This window comes from Gallus gallus, chromosome 4, assembly GCF_016699485.2.
Source record: "Gallus gallus isolate bGalGal1 chromosome 4, bGalGal1.mat.broiler.GRCg7b, whole genome shotgun sequence".
NCBI classification, from domain to species: domain Eukaryota; kingdom Metazoa; phylum Chordata; class Aves; order Galliformes; family Phasianidae; genus Gallus; species Gallus gallus.
Genome location: NC_052535.1, coordinates 11,302,204 through 11,326,551, shown reverse-complemented (window position 1 = coordinate 11,326,551; position 24,348 = coordinate 11,302,204). Strand labels below are relative to the sequence as shown.

At 44.9% G+C, this 24,348-nt stretch overlaps 1 protein-coding gene across 4 annotated transcripts; it reads left to right on the top strand.

The window, feature by feature from the left end:
• Positions 1–256: 256 nt before the first annotated feature.
• On the top strand, positions 257–23,326 carry LOC422308 (exocyst complex component 1-like). 4 transcript variants are annotated; one of them, XM_046940785.1, is made up of 18 exons: positions 257–307; positions 2,045–2,212; positions 3,192–3,319; positions 6,753–6,912; positions 7,453–7,646; positions 9,685–9,912; positions 10,714–10,846; positions 11,610–11,719; positions 11,865–12,014; positions 12,622–12,715; positions 16,971–17,089; positions 17,486–17,596; positions 17,919–17,974; positions 18,528–18,768; positions 19,483–19,666; positions 19,850–20,049; positions 22,085–22,279; positions 22,473–23,326. In XM_046940785.1, exons 2-18 carry the CDS (start codon positions 2,089–2,091, stop codon positions 22,626–22,628), a joined length of 2,583 nt encoding a protein of 860 aa, XP_046796741.1. In that variant the 5' UTR covers positions 257–307; positions 2,045–2,088; the 3' UTR covers positions 22,629–23,326. The 4 variants fall into 4 exon arrangements, with proteins under 4 accessions (XP_046796741.1, XP_046796739.1, XP_046796740.1 ...); XM_046940783.1 differs by having other exon boundaries at positions 17,483–17,596; XM_046940784.1 differs by having other exon boundaries at positions 257–377; positions 17,483–17,596.
• The last annotated feature ends 1,022 nt before the right edge of the window (positions 23,327–24,348 follow it).

The following is a 24,348-nucleotide window of genomic DNA, read 5'->3' as shown; positions in this document are numbered from 1 at the left end:
ATCTGGCACTTTGACTTAACAGAGAAGCAAAATGGAAATGGAGGGCCATTTTGTTTTGCTTTGCTTTTAGTCAAAAAGACTTCACCACCAGCTGCTCTGATGCTTTGCTTGCACCTGCTTTCTGCAGATCTTGACATTTGCATGAGTGATTTCCTGCCCTGACCTCAAGCTACCCACTCAAGGGCTTCACTCAGGTTTTTCAGGCTTCCTGTTTTTCTCTTCAAGCTTTCATTTTACCAGCAGTTTCCTGTTCTAAGACTCCTTTGCGACTGAAATCCCCCAGTTCATCCTCAGCAAGACGCGGCCGGTAAAGTCTTTGAACAATTTTCCTTTCACTAACCCTCTCCTCCCTTCTGCCAGCTGCCTGGATGGGCAATGTGAGCTTCAGTGCAAATCTCCCAGGTTTCACCAAGATGTTTAAATATTTCTGGTGCTCTGTAGGAAATGGGGGTTAAGTGGCTTGGCCAGAGAGCTATTCATTTACACTGGTGGAAAGGACTGTACTTTCCGCATCAGTGTGTCAGCCAGCAGTGAGCCCTCCGTTGCTTTGGCTTTCAATCAATTGCCTTCAGCTGCCACTCAAGTGCTATTATAAATGTATTAGTGAGCCTAAAAGCACCAGGGTTGGGTGTGGGAGCTGCCATCCCTGCCTCTGGAGGTCAATGGCATCAGAGAGGTTGGAAAATTGATGGGGATTGAGGAAACAAGAAAACCCCCATGAGGGATTGCATTCAAAGAGATACCGTGGCAGTGGAATTATTTTAGCAGCAAATTCTCTCTCTTTTATTTTATTTTATTTTATTTATTTATTTTGTCACAGCCACAGAAGAAAAGGGGTTTAATAATTGCGGATGTGATTTCAAGCTTGCTGACTCTGTGGCTGAGCTGAAATCCCCATCACTAAGGAAGGGAGTTATTGGAGGTTCCATTTGTTTCAGTTTGTCACCAAGCAACTCATAAATTTTGGTAGCAGTGAGTTGCTCTCACAGAACGTTCAAAGTGAGTTTTCTGAATATTCCTGTTTTCCTGCAGGCTGTCATTTATTCCTAATTTTTACTAATATATTTGCATTAAATGTAACTTTTTAGCCATAGCCACTGTGTTTATTTTCTCACCACTGATTCAAGGTCCATAATTAACTGCTGATTATTTCCCCGTGTTTATACAGGCGTGAATTGACATCTCCTCCCTGATAGTGTTGGATTTGACTTGGAGGGGAAAGAGTTTTAGGTCTGACAAAAATTACCAGTCCATGAATTGCTTTTAGCTATTATTCTGTTTGCCTGCCCACTGACAAGGTTCTGTGGCTCAAGATGCTATGATGACTTGGAACAAAGAAGGAGTTTTCTTTTTGAAGAATTATCTCTTGCATTTCCTTACGGAAATAGTTAGCAATCCAATGCACAGTATATCAGAGCTAATAGCTGTTGGCTGCTCTGGAACTTTGCAGTTCTATTTATTCTTAAATGCTGCTTTGACCGTCAGTTTTGACTCCTTAGTCCTTGGAAATGTTGATATATCCATGCTCCAAAGTGCTATACAGCTACTCCCAGAGCAGAGTAATTTGGATGGCTTCCTACCTCAGCAGGGCCATGTATGAGAGCAGCCAGCCCTAGAACATACCCTGGTCGGGATAGATTTATTCCTGATAAACACATATATAGCAGATGAGTAATAGGTCTTTGTGTCATTCACTCTTGTCAGTGAATGAATGTGTTGGGCAATGTTCTGGAGCATGGGGAAACATGAGCTTTATAGTCCTTTTTTCCAAAGTGAATTAAATGCATACCTTGCATTTAATGCATACCTCCCAAGTGATGGTTTGAATAGGGATACAGTTTCATTGTGTGCAGGATGCACAGCAGTGTCCTGCTTGCCCTAGGGCGAACTTCTCAAGTTTATAACATTACTTAACAGTCATGTTATCTGTAAAACAACAGAGATCCTTATCCAGGAAATCAGTGTAGAGGGAATGTATCTCACCAGTGTGCCAGGAGATGTGGCAATCAGTGGAATCAGCTCTCTGGCCTCTTTTTTTTCCCAGGAGGAACCACGAGCACAGTAGAGCCGTTGCCTGCACATCTCACCATGGCTTCTCTTTGGAGCTCACTGGAAAAAGAGGTGTTCAACCCACAGAACAAGAGGTTGCTGGAAGCTATTCACGTCTGGAAGACAGGGAAGAAGAAGAAGATGTCCATTCTCTGTATATTGGGTAAGTACCCCAGTGTGGTAAGAGACAGGCTGAGCTGCAAGACCAGGGAGGCTTCATGGAGCTCTCCCTCCATCAACAAAAGATTACTTTTATTACCATTTGAATAAAATCTGTTACTAGAGCTCAGCAACAAACATCTAACACATCTCCTGTGGTCTATGCATTTCTGGTTGTGTCACCACTCTACAGCACCTACAGAGTGGTTAGCATAGATTTTTTTTGCAGACCTGCAGGGAAGACAATTTCTTGCCCACGAGCTTGTAGATAGCACAGCCACCTACTATAGGATTCCTTTCTAACAACATTAGTCACAGTGTTTGGCCGAAACGACATGTTTCAATTCCTTCTGTAATCAATAGAGGGCAGGAGGAATATCTTCAAGAGATGATTCAGCCACACTACAAGCATCATCCAAAAACCATGTCTCCGTTCTGAAGATATCTAGATCAGATGGGAGATCTAAATCATAGCCAGGCTGAGGTACAGTGAATCCAACCCAGATAAACCAAGATATGATTGTGAGCTAATCTGTACTGGAACTGAATTTTTACGGGAACACACGTTTTCATCTTAGCACAGGTTTTACTCAAATAAGGCAGTGATTTTGGTCCCTGTTGTAGGGACTGCAACATGGAATGTAACTACTATAAATCCTATGGAATTAGGGTCCCATGTTCCTATCACCTCTGGATCTTGCTGAAATATTACTTATGTGTTACATATAGCACCATGGCTTCTAGAAATTATTGGGAATCTCTTGAGAGATTGAATTCAGAATACTCTGGCTTAGGCCCCAGAGAGAGCTTCCAGTTTGTAAAATGTTCAATGAAAAGCCTTGTAGCATATCTCCATACTGTGTTCATGGAAGCCAGAATGCACAGTGTCTGTCTGCCCACTCACACTGTGCAGTTGTGTACTGGGCTTATAATAACACTGTGAGGGTTTGTTCTTTGTTTTTTTTTCTGTCCCTCATTGCCAGTGGATGCCTTTAGGCCAACGCAGCCATTTCTGGCGAAGGTCAAGGTAGACCGAGGAGTGCAGTACAAGGTGGCATACAGGTGGCCTTTAGCAGAGCTGAAGCTCGTGGACGGCAAAAGTCTTGATCAGGTAAGAATGATTTTGTGATGAAGAACAGAACTGATCATAGGGGAGAGAAATGAGTATGAAACTAGAGAGACACATGCCAGGATCCATAGGGAGATTTAGGTCCTTTGTCATGCATTTGAATGTAGGAAAGAGCAGTGAGAGGTCCTCTTACCTAATCTAGGAGTGAACTAGCCTGAATGATACTAATTTGGGGGAAATAATAACCTCCATAGCAAGAAATTTCAAAGCCCTCTGCCTTCCCTCTCAACCATTTCTCAGAGTATGGTGAACTGAGGCCTCTGTCTGTGCATGGTTCCTCCATTCTGCTTTGGGATTTCTTGTTCTCCTCTCTCACAGAGATATACGTGCCAAGGAGTCTGAGGCTGAAATGATGTTCTCCCTCCTGAGTCATCCTCTCTTTTTGTTAGGAAAAATCAGGCTAGTTAAATCCTCAAGTAAGGTGAGCAACAAATTGTTGACCATTGCACTGACAGTTTCCAACCAAATCAATGGGAAAGTGCCCTGGAACTGTGATCTCAGGTGGGGCATCTCCTGAAGCTCTTTGCAGCAGCACCAAAGCTACAGAGACAGGCTGCAGTGCTTTTGCCAGATCTCCAGTATTTGCAGAACACGTCAGACTCATCTGTTGATTTATGTTGACAAAGGTTCTTGACAAACATTTGCATAGAGCGTTTAAAGATTAAGTGGAGACATCTACAGAAAGAAGTATTACAGAGAGCTGGAGTGTGTCTGAGTCTGTGCTTTTAGGGGGACATGAAGATTTTTGGAAAAGGAAGAGTGGACAAGATATTCTCTTTCTGCTGCTAGAGCTGGCAGTGTTCTTAAGGTTATTAAAATTAGTTTTTTTTTTATTTATGTGAATGTTCCAGGAGCCTTGGTGCACTGCCTGGGTTTTCGCAAGCATAGAAATAAATGAGAAAAAGAGCAGCTTTCCAGTTCTACATCCAGGGCAAATAAAGTACATCTGCACAGTATGTCTGAAAGGCAAATCACACATACAGGTTTGCAGGGCATCTTGATCCTGTGGTTAGAACTGACCTGATATTTTCAATGTCTTATATCTCCCTGTGCATGAGAAAATATACGCTGTCATCTGTCTAATGTACTTTGGCTGCTGCTGAGTGAGTTAGAAGATACCTCCCAGATTGTCAGTCCTTTCCCCTTTATGAGATAAATGGATTGCAACCCATTTTACAGCCTTTTTGTATTTTCCGTCACCTCCTACTGGGAGGCAAATCGACTTGTTTGTCTTGATGGCTAAAGCCTTCTTATGACTTAGATTCCTAGACTCCTGCCCACAGCATCCCATTTCCAGTTGTGCTGTGCCTGTCCTTTAGATCACATTGCTCTTTTCCTCTGCAGATGTAATTTTAGATTGCAGTCACCTCCCCTATAAACCTTCCTTTGAAAAGATGAGAGGCAAAGGACTTAAGTTGTGCCAGAGGAGGCTCACGTTGAATATTAGGGAAAATTTCTTCTCAGAAAGAGTGGTGGGCAGTGGAACAGGCTGCCCAGGGAGGTTGTGAAGTCAGTTTCCCTGGAGGTGACCCAGAAAAAGGTCCAAGTGGCACTGAAGGACATGGTGTAGAGCAGTCACAGGCATGGGTTGATGGTTGGACTAGGCAATCTTAGTGTATCTCTCCAATCTTAATGATTCTGTGGGCAGGCTAAGCAGACCAACCTCATTCTCCTCTTCGACGCTGACTACTCTACTCCATTCATCAGGACTGGAGCCCTCTTCTTTGACTCCTGTAGGCTGAATTCAACTTTCTTGAGCACTGGCAACCAGAATTGTCCCTGTCATTACTAGAATAGGATCTACAGCCAAGCTGAAGCTGCTGCACAAGTGCTCATGGCATGTTGGTATCTCTCATGGTCCCACTGTGGAGACCCCAGCAGGATCCCCAGTGCTGCAGCCCAGTGCTGAAATCAGCACAGACTTTGCACAGCGCATGGCTTGGCAGGTCCATAAACATGCAGATATGGATTTCCAGTCTGGCAGTACTGACCCCAGCCCATGGTTCTGATGCTCAGTGCACACAGTAGGGCTTGGTTGTCAGTCTGCTCCACTGTGCTGGGATCCCTGGCACCAGCAAAATCCTGACATTGCAAGTCCGGAGATGCTGAAATCTACAGCTCCCTTGACCAAAACAGTATTAATATTTATGAAGCGATTAACGGCTGTCTCCCTGCTTTAGTAGCTCCTCATAAGGCACGCTATAAACCATGCATGCTGTAAATCCCCCCCAGACATCACTGCTCTGCGTCGTTGCAGGGACTGCTGCAGAGCCTGCAGAGCATTGCAGGGTGCGATGTATTGCTGCAAGGTGTTTAGAAAGCAACTATTAAAGCATTGTGGGACTGTGTGAATCCTCACAGATTCTGCGCCTGTTATGATGTTTAGTATCAATAATTACAAGCATAGCTTCTGAGTTCTCCAGCAGATGGGATCAGGTTGTGCTGAGAGCTAATGAGACAGAGCAGGAAGGAGTTTCTTTCTGTGGGATGTTCCTAGTTCAGCAATCAGCCTTATTCTCTCTACACACATATATCATGTAGAGGCAAATAAAAACTACATCCATCAGGAATGCATATAGAGATATTGACCCTTACGTGGATGAAAACCACATGGAGAAATGCTAAGAAGGGTGTTCTTCCAGCAAGAAGTAAAAATGCTCCCATGGTCACTATGACATGGAAGGGTGTTGCTTTCTGACCATACATCTGGCCACTTAGTAAGGACAACATACAATTCAAAAGCTGGCCTTGAAGAGTTAGTCCTGCCCTTCCTGGAAGGACAGAAAGTCATTGGGAGATACCAGGTGATGTGTGCATGAACCATTAGGAAATCAGGGACAGTAGGTCCTTCAAGGGTTGTTAAACACAGTGCTGTGGGTACAACCTCTGGCTCAGTGAGTTGCTAGGTCATGGGCTGCTGGAGGTTGCCAGGCAATCCTGAAGGCAATATAATGCTGGACTTGGCCTTTGAATGCTTTTCTCCCAAGCATCTGCTGGTGGCCGCTGTCAAAATTCATCAGCGTTAATCCACCAAAACCTGCAGTAAGAGGTGAGAGATTTATGCCTTATGAAAATAAATCAATGTGCTGCAGCAGGATACCAGGGCTGGTTGAGTGCTTGGTCTGACCTATTCTGAGTGTCTTGGTACACTTTTCCAGGGTCAGAATTACTACGCATGATGTTATTTGCAGTGCTTTTATCACGTCTGTGATGATTTGCAAAGTGCCTAACCGTACAGTGGTGTAAGACCATCCAGTGGTAGATCCCATGATTCTATGATTCCATTTTTCCTCCTAGTGCACAAGGTGTTTTCACAACATTCAGTACAGTCATTAAGTGGAATATAACCTGTGTTAAGTGTACATGGTGAAGTAAATGGCATCTATTGATGAGGTAATTAATTATTTACCTCTAGGTGAACCCGGATTTTGACCTGCAATTTGATAAGATCTACAAGTGGACTGCTAGCAGCTTTGATGAGAAGAAAACCTTTATCAGATGCCTGTGGAAGCTGAACCACAGATTTCTCTCCAGTGCTATCACATTTGTGAATGTCCACTCCTGTTCAGTGGAAGGTAATTCATTTCCTTGTCACATTTAGAGTGCTGATTTTTGTGGGGCTTTTTTCCATCATCATCACTATATACTTCTATCATTGATCCTTGCATGCTTTTGACTTCTGGTGCTTTTGAAGGGCCTCTCAAAGATGTAAATGAAATACAGGCACAAACATCAATTTCAGTATACAATCCACAGCTATTGGTACAGTTGACAGAAATAAGCCTATTCATCCCTGAAATTTGTTTTGAATTTGTATAACGTCAACACATTCCTACACAGAGTCCTAGAGAGGTGAGCAAGGAAAAACCACAGCCAGAACTTAAATTAAATGTCAGATGTCCATTTTTTCCCTTAGGAAGATGGCTTTCCTTTATCTCATTCATGGGACTTTCCTTATTTTATGCTGTGATGTTATTCTAGCAGACTGAGACTGCTGGGTTCATGTCACTTGTAACACCAGATTGGACTCAGTGAGACCTCAGTAACAACAGGGATAATGAAATGGCAGAATGAGACAACTTTGGCCATATCCACATCTTCTCTTGTCCACACAGGGAGACAAAGGCCGCAGGAGGACAGGAGGGACACCGCAGAGACTGGGAACCAGGAGGAGCTCAGTGCATACCAGGAGATGACACCAAAGGAAGCCGCCGATGTCCTGAAGCTAATGGAGGAGTATGAGCCCCTTGTAAACAACTCCATAGCCTTTGCAGAGCAGCTAAGCAGGGATCTTCACGTGCTGGATGAGGTGAGGGACAAGGGCTGTGATTCAACAGAAAAAAAGGTGCCTAGCCTGAAAGAGCACTGGGTTAGGTCACTGGGTACTGACAACTCCTTCATTTGCTAGAAGCACTCAGCCCAAAAGTCATCTCGATGTCCCAGAAGGCATCTCACACAGGAGTCAGAAGGATGTCTGTGATGCACAGTGAACAAGTCACAGAGTCACAGAATGGCTTAGGTTGGAAGGGACCTCGAAGACCATCCAGTTCCACCCCTCTGTCATAGATAGGGCTACCATCCACTGGATCTGGGACCAGGGTCCCATCCAACCTGGCCTTAAGCACCTCCAGGGATGGGGTGCCCACAACTCTCTGGGCAGCAGTGCCAGGGCCTCACCGCCCTCTGAGTGAAGAACTTCCTCCTGGTTGAGGAAATATTCTAAAACACACTAGAAGCCACAAACTCTAAACTCAACCTCCTTCAGCTCCAAGAGTTGCTGTATTCCCAATTTGTGTCTCTGTATGACTTATGCTTGGAAACTTAAGTAGTTAATCTGGAAAATGGAACTCCTTATGTCTGTTCCTGCTTGCTCTCCTACAGGCACTTTGTGCCTCCGTTTCCCAGCTGTAAAATACACTGCGAGGGCAGCTAATAAAACTTTGTTAAGCTCTTTGAGATGAAAGGCACTGTTGAATACATTACTTTAATGCCCTCTAATGAATAAACATTGCTTATTTTTAATACAAATTAATTAATGAGATGTTTCTATTTCTAAAGCTTAATCTATGATATTGAGGGTAATTAATACCAGCAAGTTGGGCTAGCACATGCATATATTTAAACATTTTTTCCCCCACATCCCAGTGATAACACCTTGTGCTTCTCTTCCAATGCTAATCAGCCTCTGCTAGCCCAGCTCTTCTGGGGACTGCGAAACACTGTACCCACGTTCAGAGAGCTCTTATCGGCTTCGGGGGGAAGGAGAGCACAGCTGGGCATCTGGGAGGCCTGATTCTCACATTGGTATCCCTATGTACTCCCAGGATCCCAGCATGCATCTCCCAGTGATGTTTGCTGTTCAGCAGGAGCACGGTACCACTGCTCAAGTGGAGTTGCTCCACGGGCCCTTGTGCCAGCAATGCTATTGTGATGCTCTGCCACCTCCTACAGCTCCATTAAGCCGTAATGAGATAATCCAAAGGCAGAGTGGTGTCAGGATGGCAGGAGGGTTATGGATGGGATTGAGGAGCGTTAAATACATCCCTGGCGTGCGGCTAGAAGGCAGCAGTCTGGCAGCAGGACTGTTTGCTCCCTTGTAGATCCTTGCACACTGTTGTTGCTTTCTGAGCAGTATCACGGACCAGCAAGCCCCACTTCCAAGATCCAGGTGGAGGCTTCAGAATGGCTTACACACACTCCAGGAACACTTCTGTGATGCTCCAGCTCCTTGCATGTGCCAGCTCTAGACCTGGAGCTCACCTTTATCCCAGTAGCAACGCAATAGGAGTTTGAAGAAAAGAAGACCCTTGATACAGTGATTATAGATGCTCAACTGTTGTGCATGAAATCTGCTTTCAGACATATTCCTAACCCAGCACAAGGGTAGGCAACCTGATTCAGAAGGACAAGACTTTGCTTCTCTCCTTCCTAGCATTTTCCACCAGAAAGCTGAGTGTGGGGAGTACTCAGGATTGCAGATGTTTCTGTTGCTGGTCTTCATCTAATAAAAAAAACATCAGCTAATTGAAATATCTGAAAAGACAAACTCCTTTAAAAGTCTTATTGATGGAGAGAAAAACAGCAGACTCCCATGCTTGTGTCCTTGATATCCTGCATGGTACTTGGGCCTTGAAAATGACACAATTAACATTTGAAAGTGGTTCATGTGCTTAACAGCAACAATTAACACATGGTTACATCTCTACCGTTCATTGAGAGACTTCTGGAGGCAAACAGTGCCTTCAGATTCCGTATTAGAGACATACATGTGTACATGCATATATCCATCAGGGTATTTGGCTCTGACCTGGTGTTGACAGGAAACCCTCTTTTTCTCCTCTTCCCAGGCCAACCTGCGGGCCATTATCTCTTCTGAGAAGCAGGTGACACAGCTGATGAGCTCCATTGATGAGGCACTGGCAGAGGTGGCCAGAGTGGAGGAGACCTTGCAGGTCTATGATGTGCTTCTAGGAAGTGTGAAGCAGCAGATGGACCACATCCACCAGGAGAACTCCTTGCTGCATCACATCACATCTAATAAGGCAAAGCTGATGGATGAGATTCTTTTCCTCACGGTATGTGGGTTTGCAATGTCTTCTTGTTGAATCTATTACAGAAACTCTCCAAGAACCCCAAACACTCTGAAAACTGTAGCTATAGAACTTCTCTGGCCTAGAAATTAGGGACATTATCCTGATAATATGAGGACACCCACTCTGCTGGGATGGACTGCCCCAGCATTGGAGGTGTTCAAGGCCTGGCTAGATGGAGTCCTGGGCACCCTGATCTAGAGGATGGCAACCCTGTCCACAGCTGGGGATTGGAGCTAGATTGTCCTTAAGGTCTACTCCCATCCAAGACGTTCTATAATTCTATGATCCTACGACTTCAGGTAGGCTGTAGCAATTGTGGTGCACAGTGCTCCCACTGTGATCCAGTGCTTTTGAGGCTCCCTCAAAAGTCCTTTTCATGGGCAAGGTGAACCTAGCCCTTTGTAATGCCATATGAAAAGGCAAGTTACTTACAAAACTAATGTACTATAAATGCCGGAACTGGGATGGAATAGCACAGCTAGTCCTCACTTTCACCTCAATATTATTGACATTTTTATTTCTTAGTTGCTGCAGTTTTCTTAGTGTTTCCTTTCTCCCTCCTTGCGCTTTGCTGCCAATAGCGATACCAGAGGTGCCAGCCCTTTTGAAACCCATATTGAGACCCTTTTGATGGGAACAGAGCAGCAGGCTTCTTGATGGACAAATGCAGCTAGGCAGCTAAAGGCAGCACTTGGCTCTTTGAAGCCAACAGCTCTCCAGGAGGGATGGAAAGGATGACAAGCTGGATGTGCTTGCACCTGCTCTCTTCTGGCTTCTTTTCAGACCCACCTCGACCTTGGCAAGGAGCACTGCGAGGCCCTGAGCTGTGCAGATCTTTCCAGCCCCAGTGGAGTGGAAGCCTGTATTGCTGCAGCAGAGGCTTTATCTGCCTGCATGAACATCCAGATACAGTCTGGTAGGGCAAGGAAGAGATTTATGTCTGCAAAGAGCAGAGACATCAGCTTATCCCTGAGTGCTTTGCTTTTTCACCTGGTGAGAAGTGGGAGGGAGACTGGCTTAATTCCTACAGGAACCCAATCTGTGCTGCTATTGGCTGAGCTGGTGCACCCATGCTATACCAGCAGGTCTGCAGGCATCTACCGCTGGGCTCAGGCACTGGTCGGTCCAGTTAATATTAAATTTAAGGCAATCTCAATGGTAAGCTTTAGTATGGTTCCTCTGAATACCTCGGTGTAAGACATCATTGTGTTCTGTCTGTGTGCAACAGCTCAACTGCTCTGAGGTTTTGTAAAGAAACTGGTGGAAAGATTTAGAAATGTTGGTGTCTTGGGGTAACCCAGTAGTCCATACCTGAGCATGGAAAAATGATCATTCTTTGTAGCAATATCCACTGGGTTAGTGGTGGAAAGCTGTTAGGTACAGGACCTGGTCTGGGCATGAAACTCCATGCCTTTTTTTCTGAGGAGGCTGGGTTTTGTCCTTGACCATGCCCAGGCTGATCAACGATTTGCAATTCTGTTCTTAAATTTTAACTCCCTGCTTGTGTCTCTTTGTGTGGTACACAGCAAACCTTCCCTTTGTTGGCTTTTGCGTTGGGTGGTCGCATCCATCCCAGAACTTGAAGACCACTTTTATATATCAATGTGCTGAGTGGTGTTGGTCTGCAGCTGCAGCCCAGACCGCTCCATGCGACAACACCTCTTCTGTTTCACCTCAAGGTTATCGGAAGCTACAGGCCGTGGCTGAGCAGCTGATCATGTTTGAAACACTCAAGCAGAACTTCGAAAACCGTTTCATCGGTCACATTACGAACATCTTTGAGCGGCAGGTGGGCTTCACTCTTCACACAGAAGCTTAAAATGTGCTTCTCAAACATACCCAGAACTGACAATCCAAGAATTATGAAGCAATTATTTTCCAGAGCTTTTCAAGGTTGTTCTACTCAATACTTTCTGCCATTCCCGTTGCTTTAGGGCAGTGCTCAGATTCCTGCTCTCACACAGCCCGTGGACAAGCTGTCTGCACCAAGCCATGGACTCCAGCACGAGGAGCTGATGCCCTACACTCCGCTCATGGCCTGGCTGAAGAATGCCAACCCAATGCTGTTCTGTGACCTCCCCAAGGTATGGCTGTGATACTGATAAAATACTGCAAACCAGTAACAAATCAATCAAATGGGTTCGACTCATGGTGGGAGCTTGGTTTCTCCAAACCCATCCTGCCTGTGCAACTGGCACTTCTGGGGAAGAATCCAGCCAGTTTGTCCACTTGATTCTAAGTACACTTGTGCTTAACAGAAAGTAGTCCCATATGGACTTGGCAATAGATACTGTATTTAAGAAAAATGTTTGAAATTCCAAAATTTAGCCTTTTTTCTTGTCGTCTGACGTTCCTCTATTGAATGAGCATGATAGAAATGAAATGAATGTAGCACACCCTGTATTTTGTTCAACAGTACTTTATTCGTAGAGTTCTGGGAAGTCCTTCAAGTCCTTGGCATCTTCTGTTAATATGGACTTTGTTAAGTGAATGAGAGGGTTCTTTGTACATCACTGAGGTTTGGTTTTCATTTTTCATGCTGGCTCTTGCTTTTCCAAATGCCTTACACACTGAGATCAGCCGGCCTGTTTCAGTTTCCATCTGCTGACTTTTGCTTTAGAAAACATCTGAAGAAAAAGCTCTGAAATGGGAGCTGTTCTGAAAATCCATGCGTCTCTTTTGTCTTTCCAGGTCTATGCCCAGAACCTCAGCAGACTATATGACAGGGAAATCAAAGCCTTTTTTGAACAGGCCAAAATCCTCTTGGTAGAAAGAAGAAAGGGAAGTAAGTGATTTTCAAATATGTTCTTTGTGCTGCTAAGTAGTGATTTATTTGCAATCGTCCCCCATCATGGGTGTTCCTGTGCCATGAATTTACTTTCTCCTCTATGGGTCTGCAGCTGGCAGGATGCAACAAAGCTGGCTCTGGTTTGCACCAGGCAGCCTTTATGTGAACGGTGGCCCTATGTATTATTCAGCATCACTTAGCCGCTTCCCAGGGCTGTAGCTTCTGTGTATCTTTCCTTTTCAGGGCTCATAAATGATGTGTGAGTGGTTGAGATATGCCACCACAGAATCATAGAATCTCTTGGGTTGAAAGGGACCTCAAAGATCATCCAGTTCCAACCCCCTGCCGAGAATGTCTAACGTCCTGAGAAGTCATTAGCAAGGGGAGTGTAGGAGTGCCCAGCTAATGCCTGGTCTATATTTCATGCAAGCAGAGTTGCTCAGACACTTTTCCCTGCAAAGAGATGGCACCAAGCCTGTCCCTGAAGACACGAATGTATTCATAGCAATATTATTGAGAACAAAATGATTTCACAGTGAGCCAACTGTGGGGCTGTGTAGTCCCAAGGTGATCATTTCAACAGAAATGCTTGCATTTGACTCAAAATATTCCAGTCAGGTTTTTCTGAAGATAAAAAGAGAAACTGATCTCTCTCCTCTGGAAGTTTTTGATTGCACAGAAATCACATTTTCCTTCAGAAAAACAAAGCACTGTAATGGAAAGTTCCATGCCAGTTTGGCCCAGCTTGAATGTCAAAACCCACTTTGCATGCTATGTTTAGTCCATCAGAGCACTTGCCTGTCGTCTTCCAGCTCTACACCTACTCCATCACTTGTCTCCAGGCCCCAGGGGACATACCATGCACATTGGCTAGAGCTGGAGGTCAGAGCCTGGGGAAGGAAAGAGAGCCGCTGGCTGAAGGAGCCAGCCAAGGGCTCTGTCTCCCTGCAGTGGTATGACCAACTGCAGTCCTCCCAGGGTGACGTCAACACACTGAGGTGACAAGGAACTTCTCCCAGGCTTGATGCTGCATTCCTGTGGCTTGAAGCACTCGGCATTGCTCTGTTCTGCACTGCGAACAGTAGCTTCCATTTGGCAATAGTGGACCCAGCTGCTAGTTCTGATCATCCCCCTCCTGTGCCCCAGTACATCCCCAGTGCCTCCCAGACCGGGCTGCAATGTCCAGATGCCAGGCAGTGGTAAAAATAGGAGGTTGTGGTAAGGTGGAGGTTGGCCTCTTCTTCCAGGAAACTGATAGAAAGAGAGTTCATGGCTTTAAGTTGCCAGGAGAGGTTCAGGCTGGATATTAGGGAAAACTTCTCCTCAGACAGGGTGGTGAGGCAGTGGCACAGGCTGCCCAAGGAGGTGGAGGAGTCACTGTCCCTGAAGGTGTTAGAGAAGAGGGTTGATGTATCACTGAGGGACATGATCAGTGGGCATGTGGCGATGGGTTGATGGCTGGACAAGATGTTCTTAGAGATCTTTTCCAATCTTAACGATTCTAGGATTGTCTCACATGCTCAGATACTTACTTAAGTAAAGTTTTCCATTTTGACATCTTGCAAGAAACAGAGAAAATGAATACCTAAAGGAAAACTTTTTGCAGCCACTGGAAACCTATTTTTCCGTGCCAATCTATGAAGCCAAGAGAGAGACAACTATCACTAGACTGAAGATAAACAATCCACACACAACCTCTCCACAAAAGACCCCAACCAACCAAATGCAAAAAAAGATCAAGAACTCTCCAGCAGAAAAAGAATAACATGATAAAAAGCATTAAAACACAAGATGTATGGTGAAAGTCAATAGGACATTACTATTCCCCTTGTAATTTAAAAGCAAGATAACAGGCAATAAAATCAAAGGGACAGCCTGCAAACTGCTGGTGGAAAATAATTGGTGTGCAACGCTGTTAACCTGCTGTACTTATTGCTGTGAACTGTCACTGATGCTGGAGGACGTAGGAAAGCCTATAGCCAGAAGATAACAGGAAAATAAAATGAGTCTGTAGTAATCATCCCAGGATAACTCTGAGATATGGATTTTTTGAAAAAGAAGAGCATTTCATAAGAGCTGTAGAGGAAAACAATTTTGCAACAGGTCTGTTGCATTCTACTCTGTCATCCTGATCGTCCCTCCAGGAAGCCTGGCAGGTGGGCTATGGACTCATACAATGGCTGGTGTTGGAGGGGCCTTAAAGATCATCTAGCTCCAAGACCCTGCCATGGGCAGGGCTACCAACCCATCAGTCTGAAAGAAAATAACTGAAAGAAGATAACCTTCCTATCACACCCTGCACTCCTCAACGCATGGGCACAGTGTTTCCTGGGGAAATGTGCTCTTTTTTTGCTTAAAAATAGGAATTCCTGATAAGAGACACTGAATATATAGGCAGCAAGCAGCCCAGGGAATTGGTAGTGGGAAAGTGAACTGCTCTGTGGTTTGTAAGATAATGTGGCCAAGCCCTACTTCCTGAAGAAGGGTGACTGCTTTCATTTAAATAGAAGCAAATAACCAAGATTATATACAGGATAGAGAGGCCCTGGTGCCTATCTACAAAGTGATTAATGGGCTCTGAGAAAGGGACTTCAATCCTATTGGGAAGTAGAAAAAAATCAACTCCCTTTTGTCTCCTAGGCATTAAATGGGGAATACTGCAGGTGCAAAGATGGCCTGGCTATTAAGAAGGCCCTTTATGAAGCCAGATTTGTTAAAAAGAATGATAGCAGAGGGCATGTGTTGCAGCCTGCCTAATAACCTTTTGTGAATGTGAAATCAGTTATCTGCTTTCAGTACTTTGACCTCTTCTACTAGCTCCATAAAGCAGGAGTTATTAAAGTACCAGGACAAACTCCAGTGTCTGAAACCCACTGAAACAAGGGACAGCCATGTGGATGTCTACAACCCTGTTACTGCATAGTTTTATATATACATATATATATGTGCATATACATATGTGTGTGTATGTGTGCATATATTCCAAAGGTAATGCTGCATCTGCCTGCTTGGTGGTGTTGCTAATGTCAGGCTTCAGGATTCTCAGTTTTCAATCCAAATTGGCTTGCTCTAGCTCTCACTGTCTCTTTCTGCTCATCTCTAGGGTTGTTTCCCTGCCTTGTAAGGGAATATCTGTGTTGATCACTTCTAAATATACCACCTGATGATTTGCGGTCTTGTTTTGGTATTTGGAGGGAATTTAGAAGGCAAACCCCAAGCTCTTTATAATTAATTGTGAGTCACTAATTAAATCTTCTCAATTCCCCACTCCCTTTTCCACACTGAAGCTCACAGGCTAGTAAATCTCTTTCCTATTTGCTGTGGGAAGATATTTTTTTCCTGGTTTTGCCATTTCCCTGCGAGTGAAATGATCACCTCCCATTGCGTAAGGGTAGGAAAAGGATTATGAAGCAGCTCATTAATTTTCCCCATGGTTTTTGCAAGGCTGAGGTGATGAGCAGTCGTATCATCTCTCATCATTTCTCACCGTGTAGGACATCTGACAAATCCTTTCCAAAGGTAAAAGCCCCGCAGGTATTGGCTCAAATAAGGATATTTCAGATATTACAGAAAATCAAGAGCTGGCCTGAGTTACCCAGGACCTCTGGGGACAGTGGAATGAAACCAACTTTTAGAATTAATTAGAAAATACTCAGGACGTTTTGCTATTCATTTCCTTCATTGAATTTAATTATGGTTTTGATGCACACTTCAAAGAAATCTTTCAACTTCTCAACTTAGACCAGGCAGCCAAAGAAAATGCTCTGATAAAAACTGGTAGTGTTTGAAATGCGTATTAATTTCCAGATGAACATTCGTGACTGTAAAAAGCAACTTGCTGGAAAAGCCAAATGTCCTCTTCAGGGATATTTTATGACCGGCAATTTACAATCAAAATAAGAAACAAACATTTCTCCTGATACTCCTGCAGGCTTTTCTGCCAATTTATGCTGTTATTTCCCAGGATTTTTCACTCTCTGGGCCTCAAGAGTTGGTAGTAAACCCTTCATAGCAAAAGGGAGGTGTTCACAGGGAAGCAAGAAGAAAGCAATGAAAGAGAAACAGATGAGAAGGTAGATTTTAAAAAAGGAAAAAGAAGAACAAAACTGCATATCTTAATCTGACAGAAATTTGATAGGAAAAGACCAAATTACACAAAAGATCAGGATTAAAAAAACACATTTCAGTACATTAAAGTGATCAGAAGCACTGAGATGTCCAACCAGCCACCAACACTCTGCACCTGTTGCAGGTCTCCAGGAAGGCTTGGAGAAGCCAACAGGGATGGGGAGTAGACAGCACCCGCGATGGAGCCTCCCAGTGAGCAGAGAATGTCAGGAGGACACACCAAACAAAGGCAATGTCATCAAGGTAAGGAGGTGAGCTTTTCTAAATGGTTCACGTGTCCCACGGGGACTGTGCCCGGTGCTGCAGCCCATACCCAGGGAGTTGAGGGAGACACTGTTCCTGGAGGTGTTAAAGAAATGCAGAGATGTGGCACTGAGGGACATAGGCTAATGGGCAATACTGCTCGTAGGCGGATGATTGGACTAGATGATCTTAGAGATCTTTTCTAACCTTAATGATTCAATGATCCCAGGGTCCTTCCTCCAGCACTGTGCACCTGGAGCTGAAGCAGAGATGTTCTGCACCACTGACATCTCTCCATGCAGTGGCTTAGATGCCACTTCAGGTGGACATGGACATCTGTCTCAGTGTCCAATTTGTTGGAAGGGATTTCTAACATGCCCGATGGTTCCTAAGCAGATCTTGGAGCAGGTGCTGAGAGAGCTGCGACCCCTTTGCATCGCAGAGCAGCTGTTCATTGAAAAATTCTTCCAGCTGAGCCAGAACTCTACAGAGCCGCAGGTGCTGGAGGTAAGCTATGTCCTCACCAGTCCCACCAACCAGTCCTCCCTGCAGGTTGATACAAGCCCCAGCAGGCACAATGGGATGGCTCTTCCCTTGTTAAAGGTCAGCATACCTGAGCAATCCTGTGCCCCCGTCCTCTAGCAGCAGCCAGTGGCATCAGGATTCAGTAGATCAAGATCTCCTGAGGATGAAGGAGAATTGAATTTAATCCATGGCTTCAGCAAAATCGTAGCATAGCAGCACTTTTGCTGAAATGAAACCCAGATCTCAAGCTTTTGTCTGGGGGAAGAGGATAAAATCATTTCTTCTTTCTCATTCTTCGTTTCAGGAAGAAGGAAGCACTGCATCTCCAGAGGATCCCGCTTGTGCCAAGCCTCCAAGCCAGTACGTGGGTGATGAGATTCATTGCTCTGGTGTGGGCATGGGACAGGGACTGCTCAACAGTGGATAGATGGATTTTTGTGTTGTCATTGTTGGCCATTCTGTTTTCAACAGAGTGGTCTCAGGTTCACACCCTGGACAGCAATAACCAGAAAGCAACATAGTTGGACATGCAGAAAGACTGAGGTCTTCTTCACAGGGCGGTGGCACTGCATCAGGGTGGGTCAGGAAAGTGAGGATTCATGGGAAAGCTCTACATTTTAATCAGTTTTAGTTCCTTATTAGCAAGGTTGTAAACTGAAAACATACTATGAAACCAATCTTTGAAAAAATGTCAGCATAGAAACACTGAAACTCTTCCTTTGAACATAAAAAGGGGACATTTCTATGTCCTCCCCCAGGCAGAGATGTGGAAGAGATGAAGGATGACCAAAGCATAAACATGCTGTGATACAGAAGGCTGCATTTTTCTCTTCTTTAGCTTTGCCCGTTTCTTTCCAGCTGGCCACAGTGCCAATGCTCCTCCCTGTTTAATTGCATACTTTTTCTTCTTAAGACCAGAGGAACAGACAGCGCAGCTGCTGAGTGAGATCTTCAGTTCTCTGGACCCAGAGCTGAGATGCTTTCTAGATGTCTGCAGCAAGGCCCACCCATTCAGCTGCCTGCAGATCCTGGTTACCCTGAATGACTGCATCTTTGAGATGTGGGGGAAGACCTCAGCTCTCCCCTCATCCTTCCTCAACACTGTTCTGGGCAACATGCTGCTCCTGGCCAAGAGCAGCTTCAACAAATGCATTGTAAGTCAGTTACATAGAAATGAGTGAGGTTTGACCTACTCCATGATCTTCTGAACTTCTGACAAGAGCTCTTCTGAAGGCAGTGCTGGTTTATAGCAAACAGGGTTCTGGCTCTGTGGTTTTGGGTGAACTTAGCCCCTCATCAGTTGTTTGAGAGAGGTGGGGTACCATGAACCAAAAAGACACGTGTCTCCTCTTATCAGGGTGAGGAAACAGAAGGGGTTTTCCCAATATACAGCTCTTGGAAGGCTATCGTAATACAGGCAGCATGTCAAATTGTTCTTTCTTACTGGCACAGCCAGACCTGCTTAAGGGACAAGCACTAGGGAGGAGAATGTACAATGATCAAGAACCATCAGAATTGGCTGAGAAACCTGGGTTTGAGTATACTGAGGTCAAGGGAGGACATGTTGACATCAAGGGCATTTCTGCCAGGAGCTGGAGCAGCAAGTCTGCTCCTAAACCATTCTGTGAAGTGCCAAAAATAGCAAGGAACCATATAGCCTAAGAGACTGAGTATACCAGCCCCAGGAAATCAAGGAGTGTCTTCCTATAGACATTCATGAAGACAGACTGTTGCTTCAAGCCCAGATTTGTAAACAGAGAAAGCAGTAGACAACTGACTGCTTTGCTTGTTTTCTGGCCTGCATCTTAGCCTGCTGTAGGATGAGCATGTCAGACCTGAGCATGTGGTGTTCTGTGTATTGCTGCCAGGGGACTTTGTGCAAAGAGATTGAGGAAGCAAAGGTGCCCAGCAAGCTGAAGGTTGGGATCCTGCCCTCTGTGAGCCGCTTTGAGGAGTTTGTGAATTTCTCGGAGGCAGTGTTCAGGACGGCTCAGCGCAGAGCGGAGCTGGACAAGGCACACCTCAGATTGGCTGACAGCGTCTTCAACAGCAGTGAGTACAAAGATTGGTAGCAACAATAAAGATGCAGCCTTAGGAGTCACCAGCCAGCAGCTGAGCCAACAGAGCAGGGTACATGCAGACGATGTGCATGGGCCAGTGCTTCTGTATCTCTCATCCCTCCTGACCCGTCCTACAGGGTCTTCTCTTCACACCCAATGTGTCCCTTTTTTTAAGTCAATAGCCTGTCCTCAGCAAACCTGAAGGTGAACACTGATATGGTCATGATGGAAAATTTCCACCACGTTCACTGCTTCCTGTGCCAAAAGAAGATCCAGTGCCTGGAGGGCAAGAAGAGAGAAGCCAAGCAAAGGTACAGTGAGCACATGGAGAAATATGTCATCGGGTCCCTGGGCCAGCCACTGGAGAAACTCAATGTGAGTATAGAATAAACTGACCCTTGCCCAAATCTTAAAGGGTCACTGCACCTCCAAAAGTTATGAATCCACTGAGAAGGGTCCAAAGGAGAGAAATAGCCAAAGAAAATCTAGAAAACATGGCTTAGGATGGAATGGAGGTTGTTTGCAACAGAGATTAGTAAGGGGTTAAAAAATAAATTTTAAGATATATATTGTGAGATTAAGGGAGCAACTCATCTATGACCACAATAAACAGTACAAGATGTCATGAGCTGAAATTCCCATGCCTCCTCTGACCACTCACTGCTGATTCTTATGGTACAGCTCAGTGCCAGCTTCCCTTGGAAGAACAAGGGACCGGCTGAGGCTGAGACCTCTGAAGCCCCCCTGCAACTCATGGCCTCGGTGCAAGGCCCTGTTGTGCTCCTACTCTGGGTTGCGTGCCTATGTCTGGCAGATGCTAGTTTCTTTTTTACACGGCTGCCTGGACCAATAAGTCTAGCCCAGCTTCATGCTTCCTGAATGGCTGCTTTGTTAACTGAGCTAAAAGCATCTAGCTTTGCTAACTCAGGCATCCCCCTTCCTCTGAGACAGCAGCTGCTCCCAAGACCCATCCTTGCTCTGCTCCTCCTCGACCTGCTCACCGACCTAAAACATCTCCGTTTGAATTATTTATAGGGCCTGTTCCTTTCTATTTGTTTCCAGTCTTTGCTGTCAAACACCTTGTAGGTTTGACTGAATGATCTGTTTGGCATCTCGTGCTACGTTCAGCAGTGAAATGTCGATAGCTTCAAATCCTTCCTCTCTGAGGGAAAGTACGATTTTGTTGCTCAAACACGTGAGGGTGCTTTGTGCACTGCTCAGACACTCAGCATAGCTCTCTCTTACAGCCTACATAGCTCATCAGGCTTGAGCTTGATTCACTAACACTGAGAGATACTGCAAAGACACCTATGTAATCTAGGATCATACGCCTGCTTGTGAAAAGAATTCACGTTCAGGAATATTTCTCCCTGAAAATCCTTATGGTTTAACGCATTTCTCCACTACAAACTGCAGCAGAAATACTTGAGACAGCATGCAGCTTATTGAGCGTATTATAGATTAAAGGAAGAGTTGATAGTACTCTTTTTAGCTTTCATTTGGCCAGATTTGAAATCTTGCATCTAGCTGTGGGGCCCAAGAAGGTAATTGAGAAGACACAATCAGGTCCATGAGGTGTATAGCAGAATGGTGAGAAAACAAATTTCAGGAAAAAAATGAAAGGTTCCAGCTAGATAGGAAAAAACAAACAAACAACAAACACAATGAGGATAATAAAGCACTGAAAAAGTCTGTCCAGGGAGGATTAACAGCCTATTCTCGAAGATTCTTAAAATCCAACTTGAGAAATGCTCAAGACATCCTGGTCTGAAGGCAGTGGTGATCCTGCTTTCAGCAGAGGGTTGAACTAGAGACCTCCTGAGGTCCCAGTGGATTCCATATTGACAAAAGCACAGGTAGAAAAACCTGTAATTGCACTGAGAAAGCTGAGATTTTGTGGAGCTCCACTGCTCCTGGAAACTAGCTGAGGTCTGTATTCTTTTGGGTTGGCATAGCCCTGATCTCTTAGAAGCAGCAGCCATGCCTCTGGTTGGATATACTACCCTTTTGAAACATCTCCCTCTGCAGCAGCCTTTCCTGCTTACAATATAGACTGGAAGAACTGAGAAATCTGGAGTTTGCTTTACACTTTAGCAGATGTTCAGATCCCTACCCCATTCATCTCAAAACCTTTCTAGTGAGCAAAGCTGTATGAAGCCCTGAGGAGCACAAGTGATTTTTCAGCAATCCCATTACTCCACGGGAATGTAACCCCTAGGGATCCTACATGCTAAGCAGGGAGGAGAGGTAGAACTGATGAAATTCCCTAAAGCTTTCCCAACAAGACAAGCAATCTCTTCATTTCCACTCAGTCATAGAAAGGGAACTGAGGAGAGCATCCAGGCTTCAGCCCTGACACAGGAGCCCACCTTAGGGCAGCTCATCAGCGGATGACTCCTTGTATTTCCAGCACTTCTTCGAAGGGGTGAAAGCCCGTGTCGCTCAGGGGGTGAAAGAAGAGGAGATCAGTTTCCAGCTGGCCTACAGCAAGCAAGAGCTGAGGAAAGTCATTGAAAGATACCCTGGCAAGGAAGTCAAAAGAGCTCTTGAGACCCTCTACAGAAAAATCCACAAGTACCTTTCCCCAGAGGAAAACCTTTTCCCGGTAACTGCAGTGCGATCTGTGTATGATGTTACGACCTTTTGGGGGGGAATTCAGGGCTACAAAGCAGTGTTTTCTGGTGATGCCTTAGTGCCTTACTACTGCCGTGCCCTGCCTTAGTGTGGCAGAGCATGCATGGCTTACCTTTCTGCCTTCATATATAGCTATTGTAGGCTGATGTTCTGTTTTTCCCTAGGTTGTGTGGCATGCTATGGAGCAGGAGCTGCTACGTCAGTACCAAGAATTTGAGGATCTGATCCAACGCTGCTATGTGGGGTCAGGGATCACTATGGAATTCACTATGGAGGATTTGCTGAGCTACTTCAACTCCATCACTCTGTCCAGCACGTAGAGGCAGATGTTTATGGAGAACAGCTCAGGAATCCTCTGCAGCTGCACCTTTAGAAAGCTAAACCCAAATGTAAAACCCTTCCCAGGCTGGAATTTGATATATTGAGCTCCGCCTCAGAAATCATTGTTCATCTAATGAGAAAAAACTCCCTAGCCTCAAATTTCCACCAAAGCTAGTGCCCCTGCTGTGCCCCTTCAACAGACTACTGCCCAGTGCCACATATAGCTGAACACTGAAAGCCATCTTCTCTCCAGGAATTCTCTCCTTTCTATTCACCCTCAGATTTTACAGTGAACCCGTGCTGAAGCACGAGGATTGCAATGCACCAAGCTACCCCTGTGTATGCAGTGTTGTTATATCCACGTCAGAACATGCACTATTGCTCTACCACTGGGAGTGCAGAAAATGCTGTTTTAGTTTCTCAGGGAAACTGGTTTGTCAACAAATGTCTTCTTCCAACCCCATTTCATTTTGAAACCTCCTCTTAGAATGTTACAGTTTTTATGTTATATTTTTGTTTTTTAAAAAATATGGCATTTACATAATTCTTGCATCCTATGTTGATGACCTGGAGGCCAACATAATATCCATAGTATCCAAACATAAGGATAGCCTTATCTCTAAAAAACTGAAGACCTTGAACTGCTTGGTTCAATGCAAAGTGTCAATCAAAGCAAATAAAAGCACTGATCACACTATTTGGATGGTCTGATTTCAAAGAACCCCTAAAACATCATAAAAAGTAGGGATCATTTTCCAGCCCAAGTGTCAGTCTCCTTTTCCATGCAGTCTTCCCCAGTGAAGCCAACCCCTCTCCCTCCCCTAAGTAGGATGACCTTGTCCATACCTCTTCTTACAAATAGGCTTTGGACTTGTTGCCCTGTAAATCAGACCATCTGATGTAGTTCTAATGAACCTGGATGCATACCATTATCATGCAGGTCCATAGTAGCACAGGGTCAAGATCCAGGACAACAAGGCCCATAGCCATGCAGAGGCACATCAGGGCCTGTAGTAGAGACCAATAACACTATGTTATCACTCAAAAAGAGTCTAAAGGCCCAGAGCTGAGCTTTCATTGGCTCCTGGGCCCAAAGATGTGGGTGGAAGTCCCAGGACAGTTAAAAGCTATTAGTGCCCTCAAAGGCTGGCCTGGCCTCAATGTCAATATTACCAGCACCTGTAAGAATTGCTTTAATTAAAAAAATAGGATTTTTCACTTGACAGTGAGGGTTGGTAAGTCCATCTACATATGTTTGTCTCTCTGTCTGCCAGCCAGTCCCACTATGTAACTGTTGAAACTCTTGATCATGCCACCTGGAGCAGACAGCAGAGCAGAAATTGCAGAGATACTTAGGTCTTACAGGCTTCAGACCTTTCAAAACTCCATTCTATTTTTGGCTGATTCATTTTTTGTAGATTTCTAACTCTGCCTCTGGCCATAGAGGTCCCCTTTGGACAAGTCTGCTTGCACAAAGATGTGTCCAGAAATGTGTCCAAAGCTGTGCACCTCACCCTCAGGCTCCTTTGCTATTGTTTGTTGCTATACGCTGGCTGTTAGCTTGACACCTTTAGCTCAGAGATTCCTTTAACAGCTGGGAGCACCTGGGAGCTTGCAGTGCTCCCAGAGAAAGCAAATGTCTCACAGGGTGGTAAGACCTTAGCACACTGCATGACATAAAATAATCCTGGAGGCAAAGAGTTAAAGAGCAATGTTGAT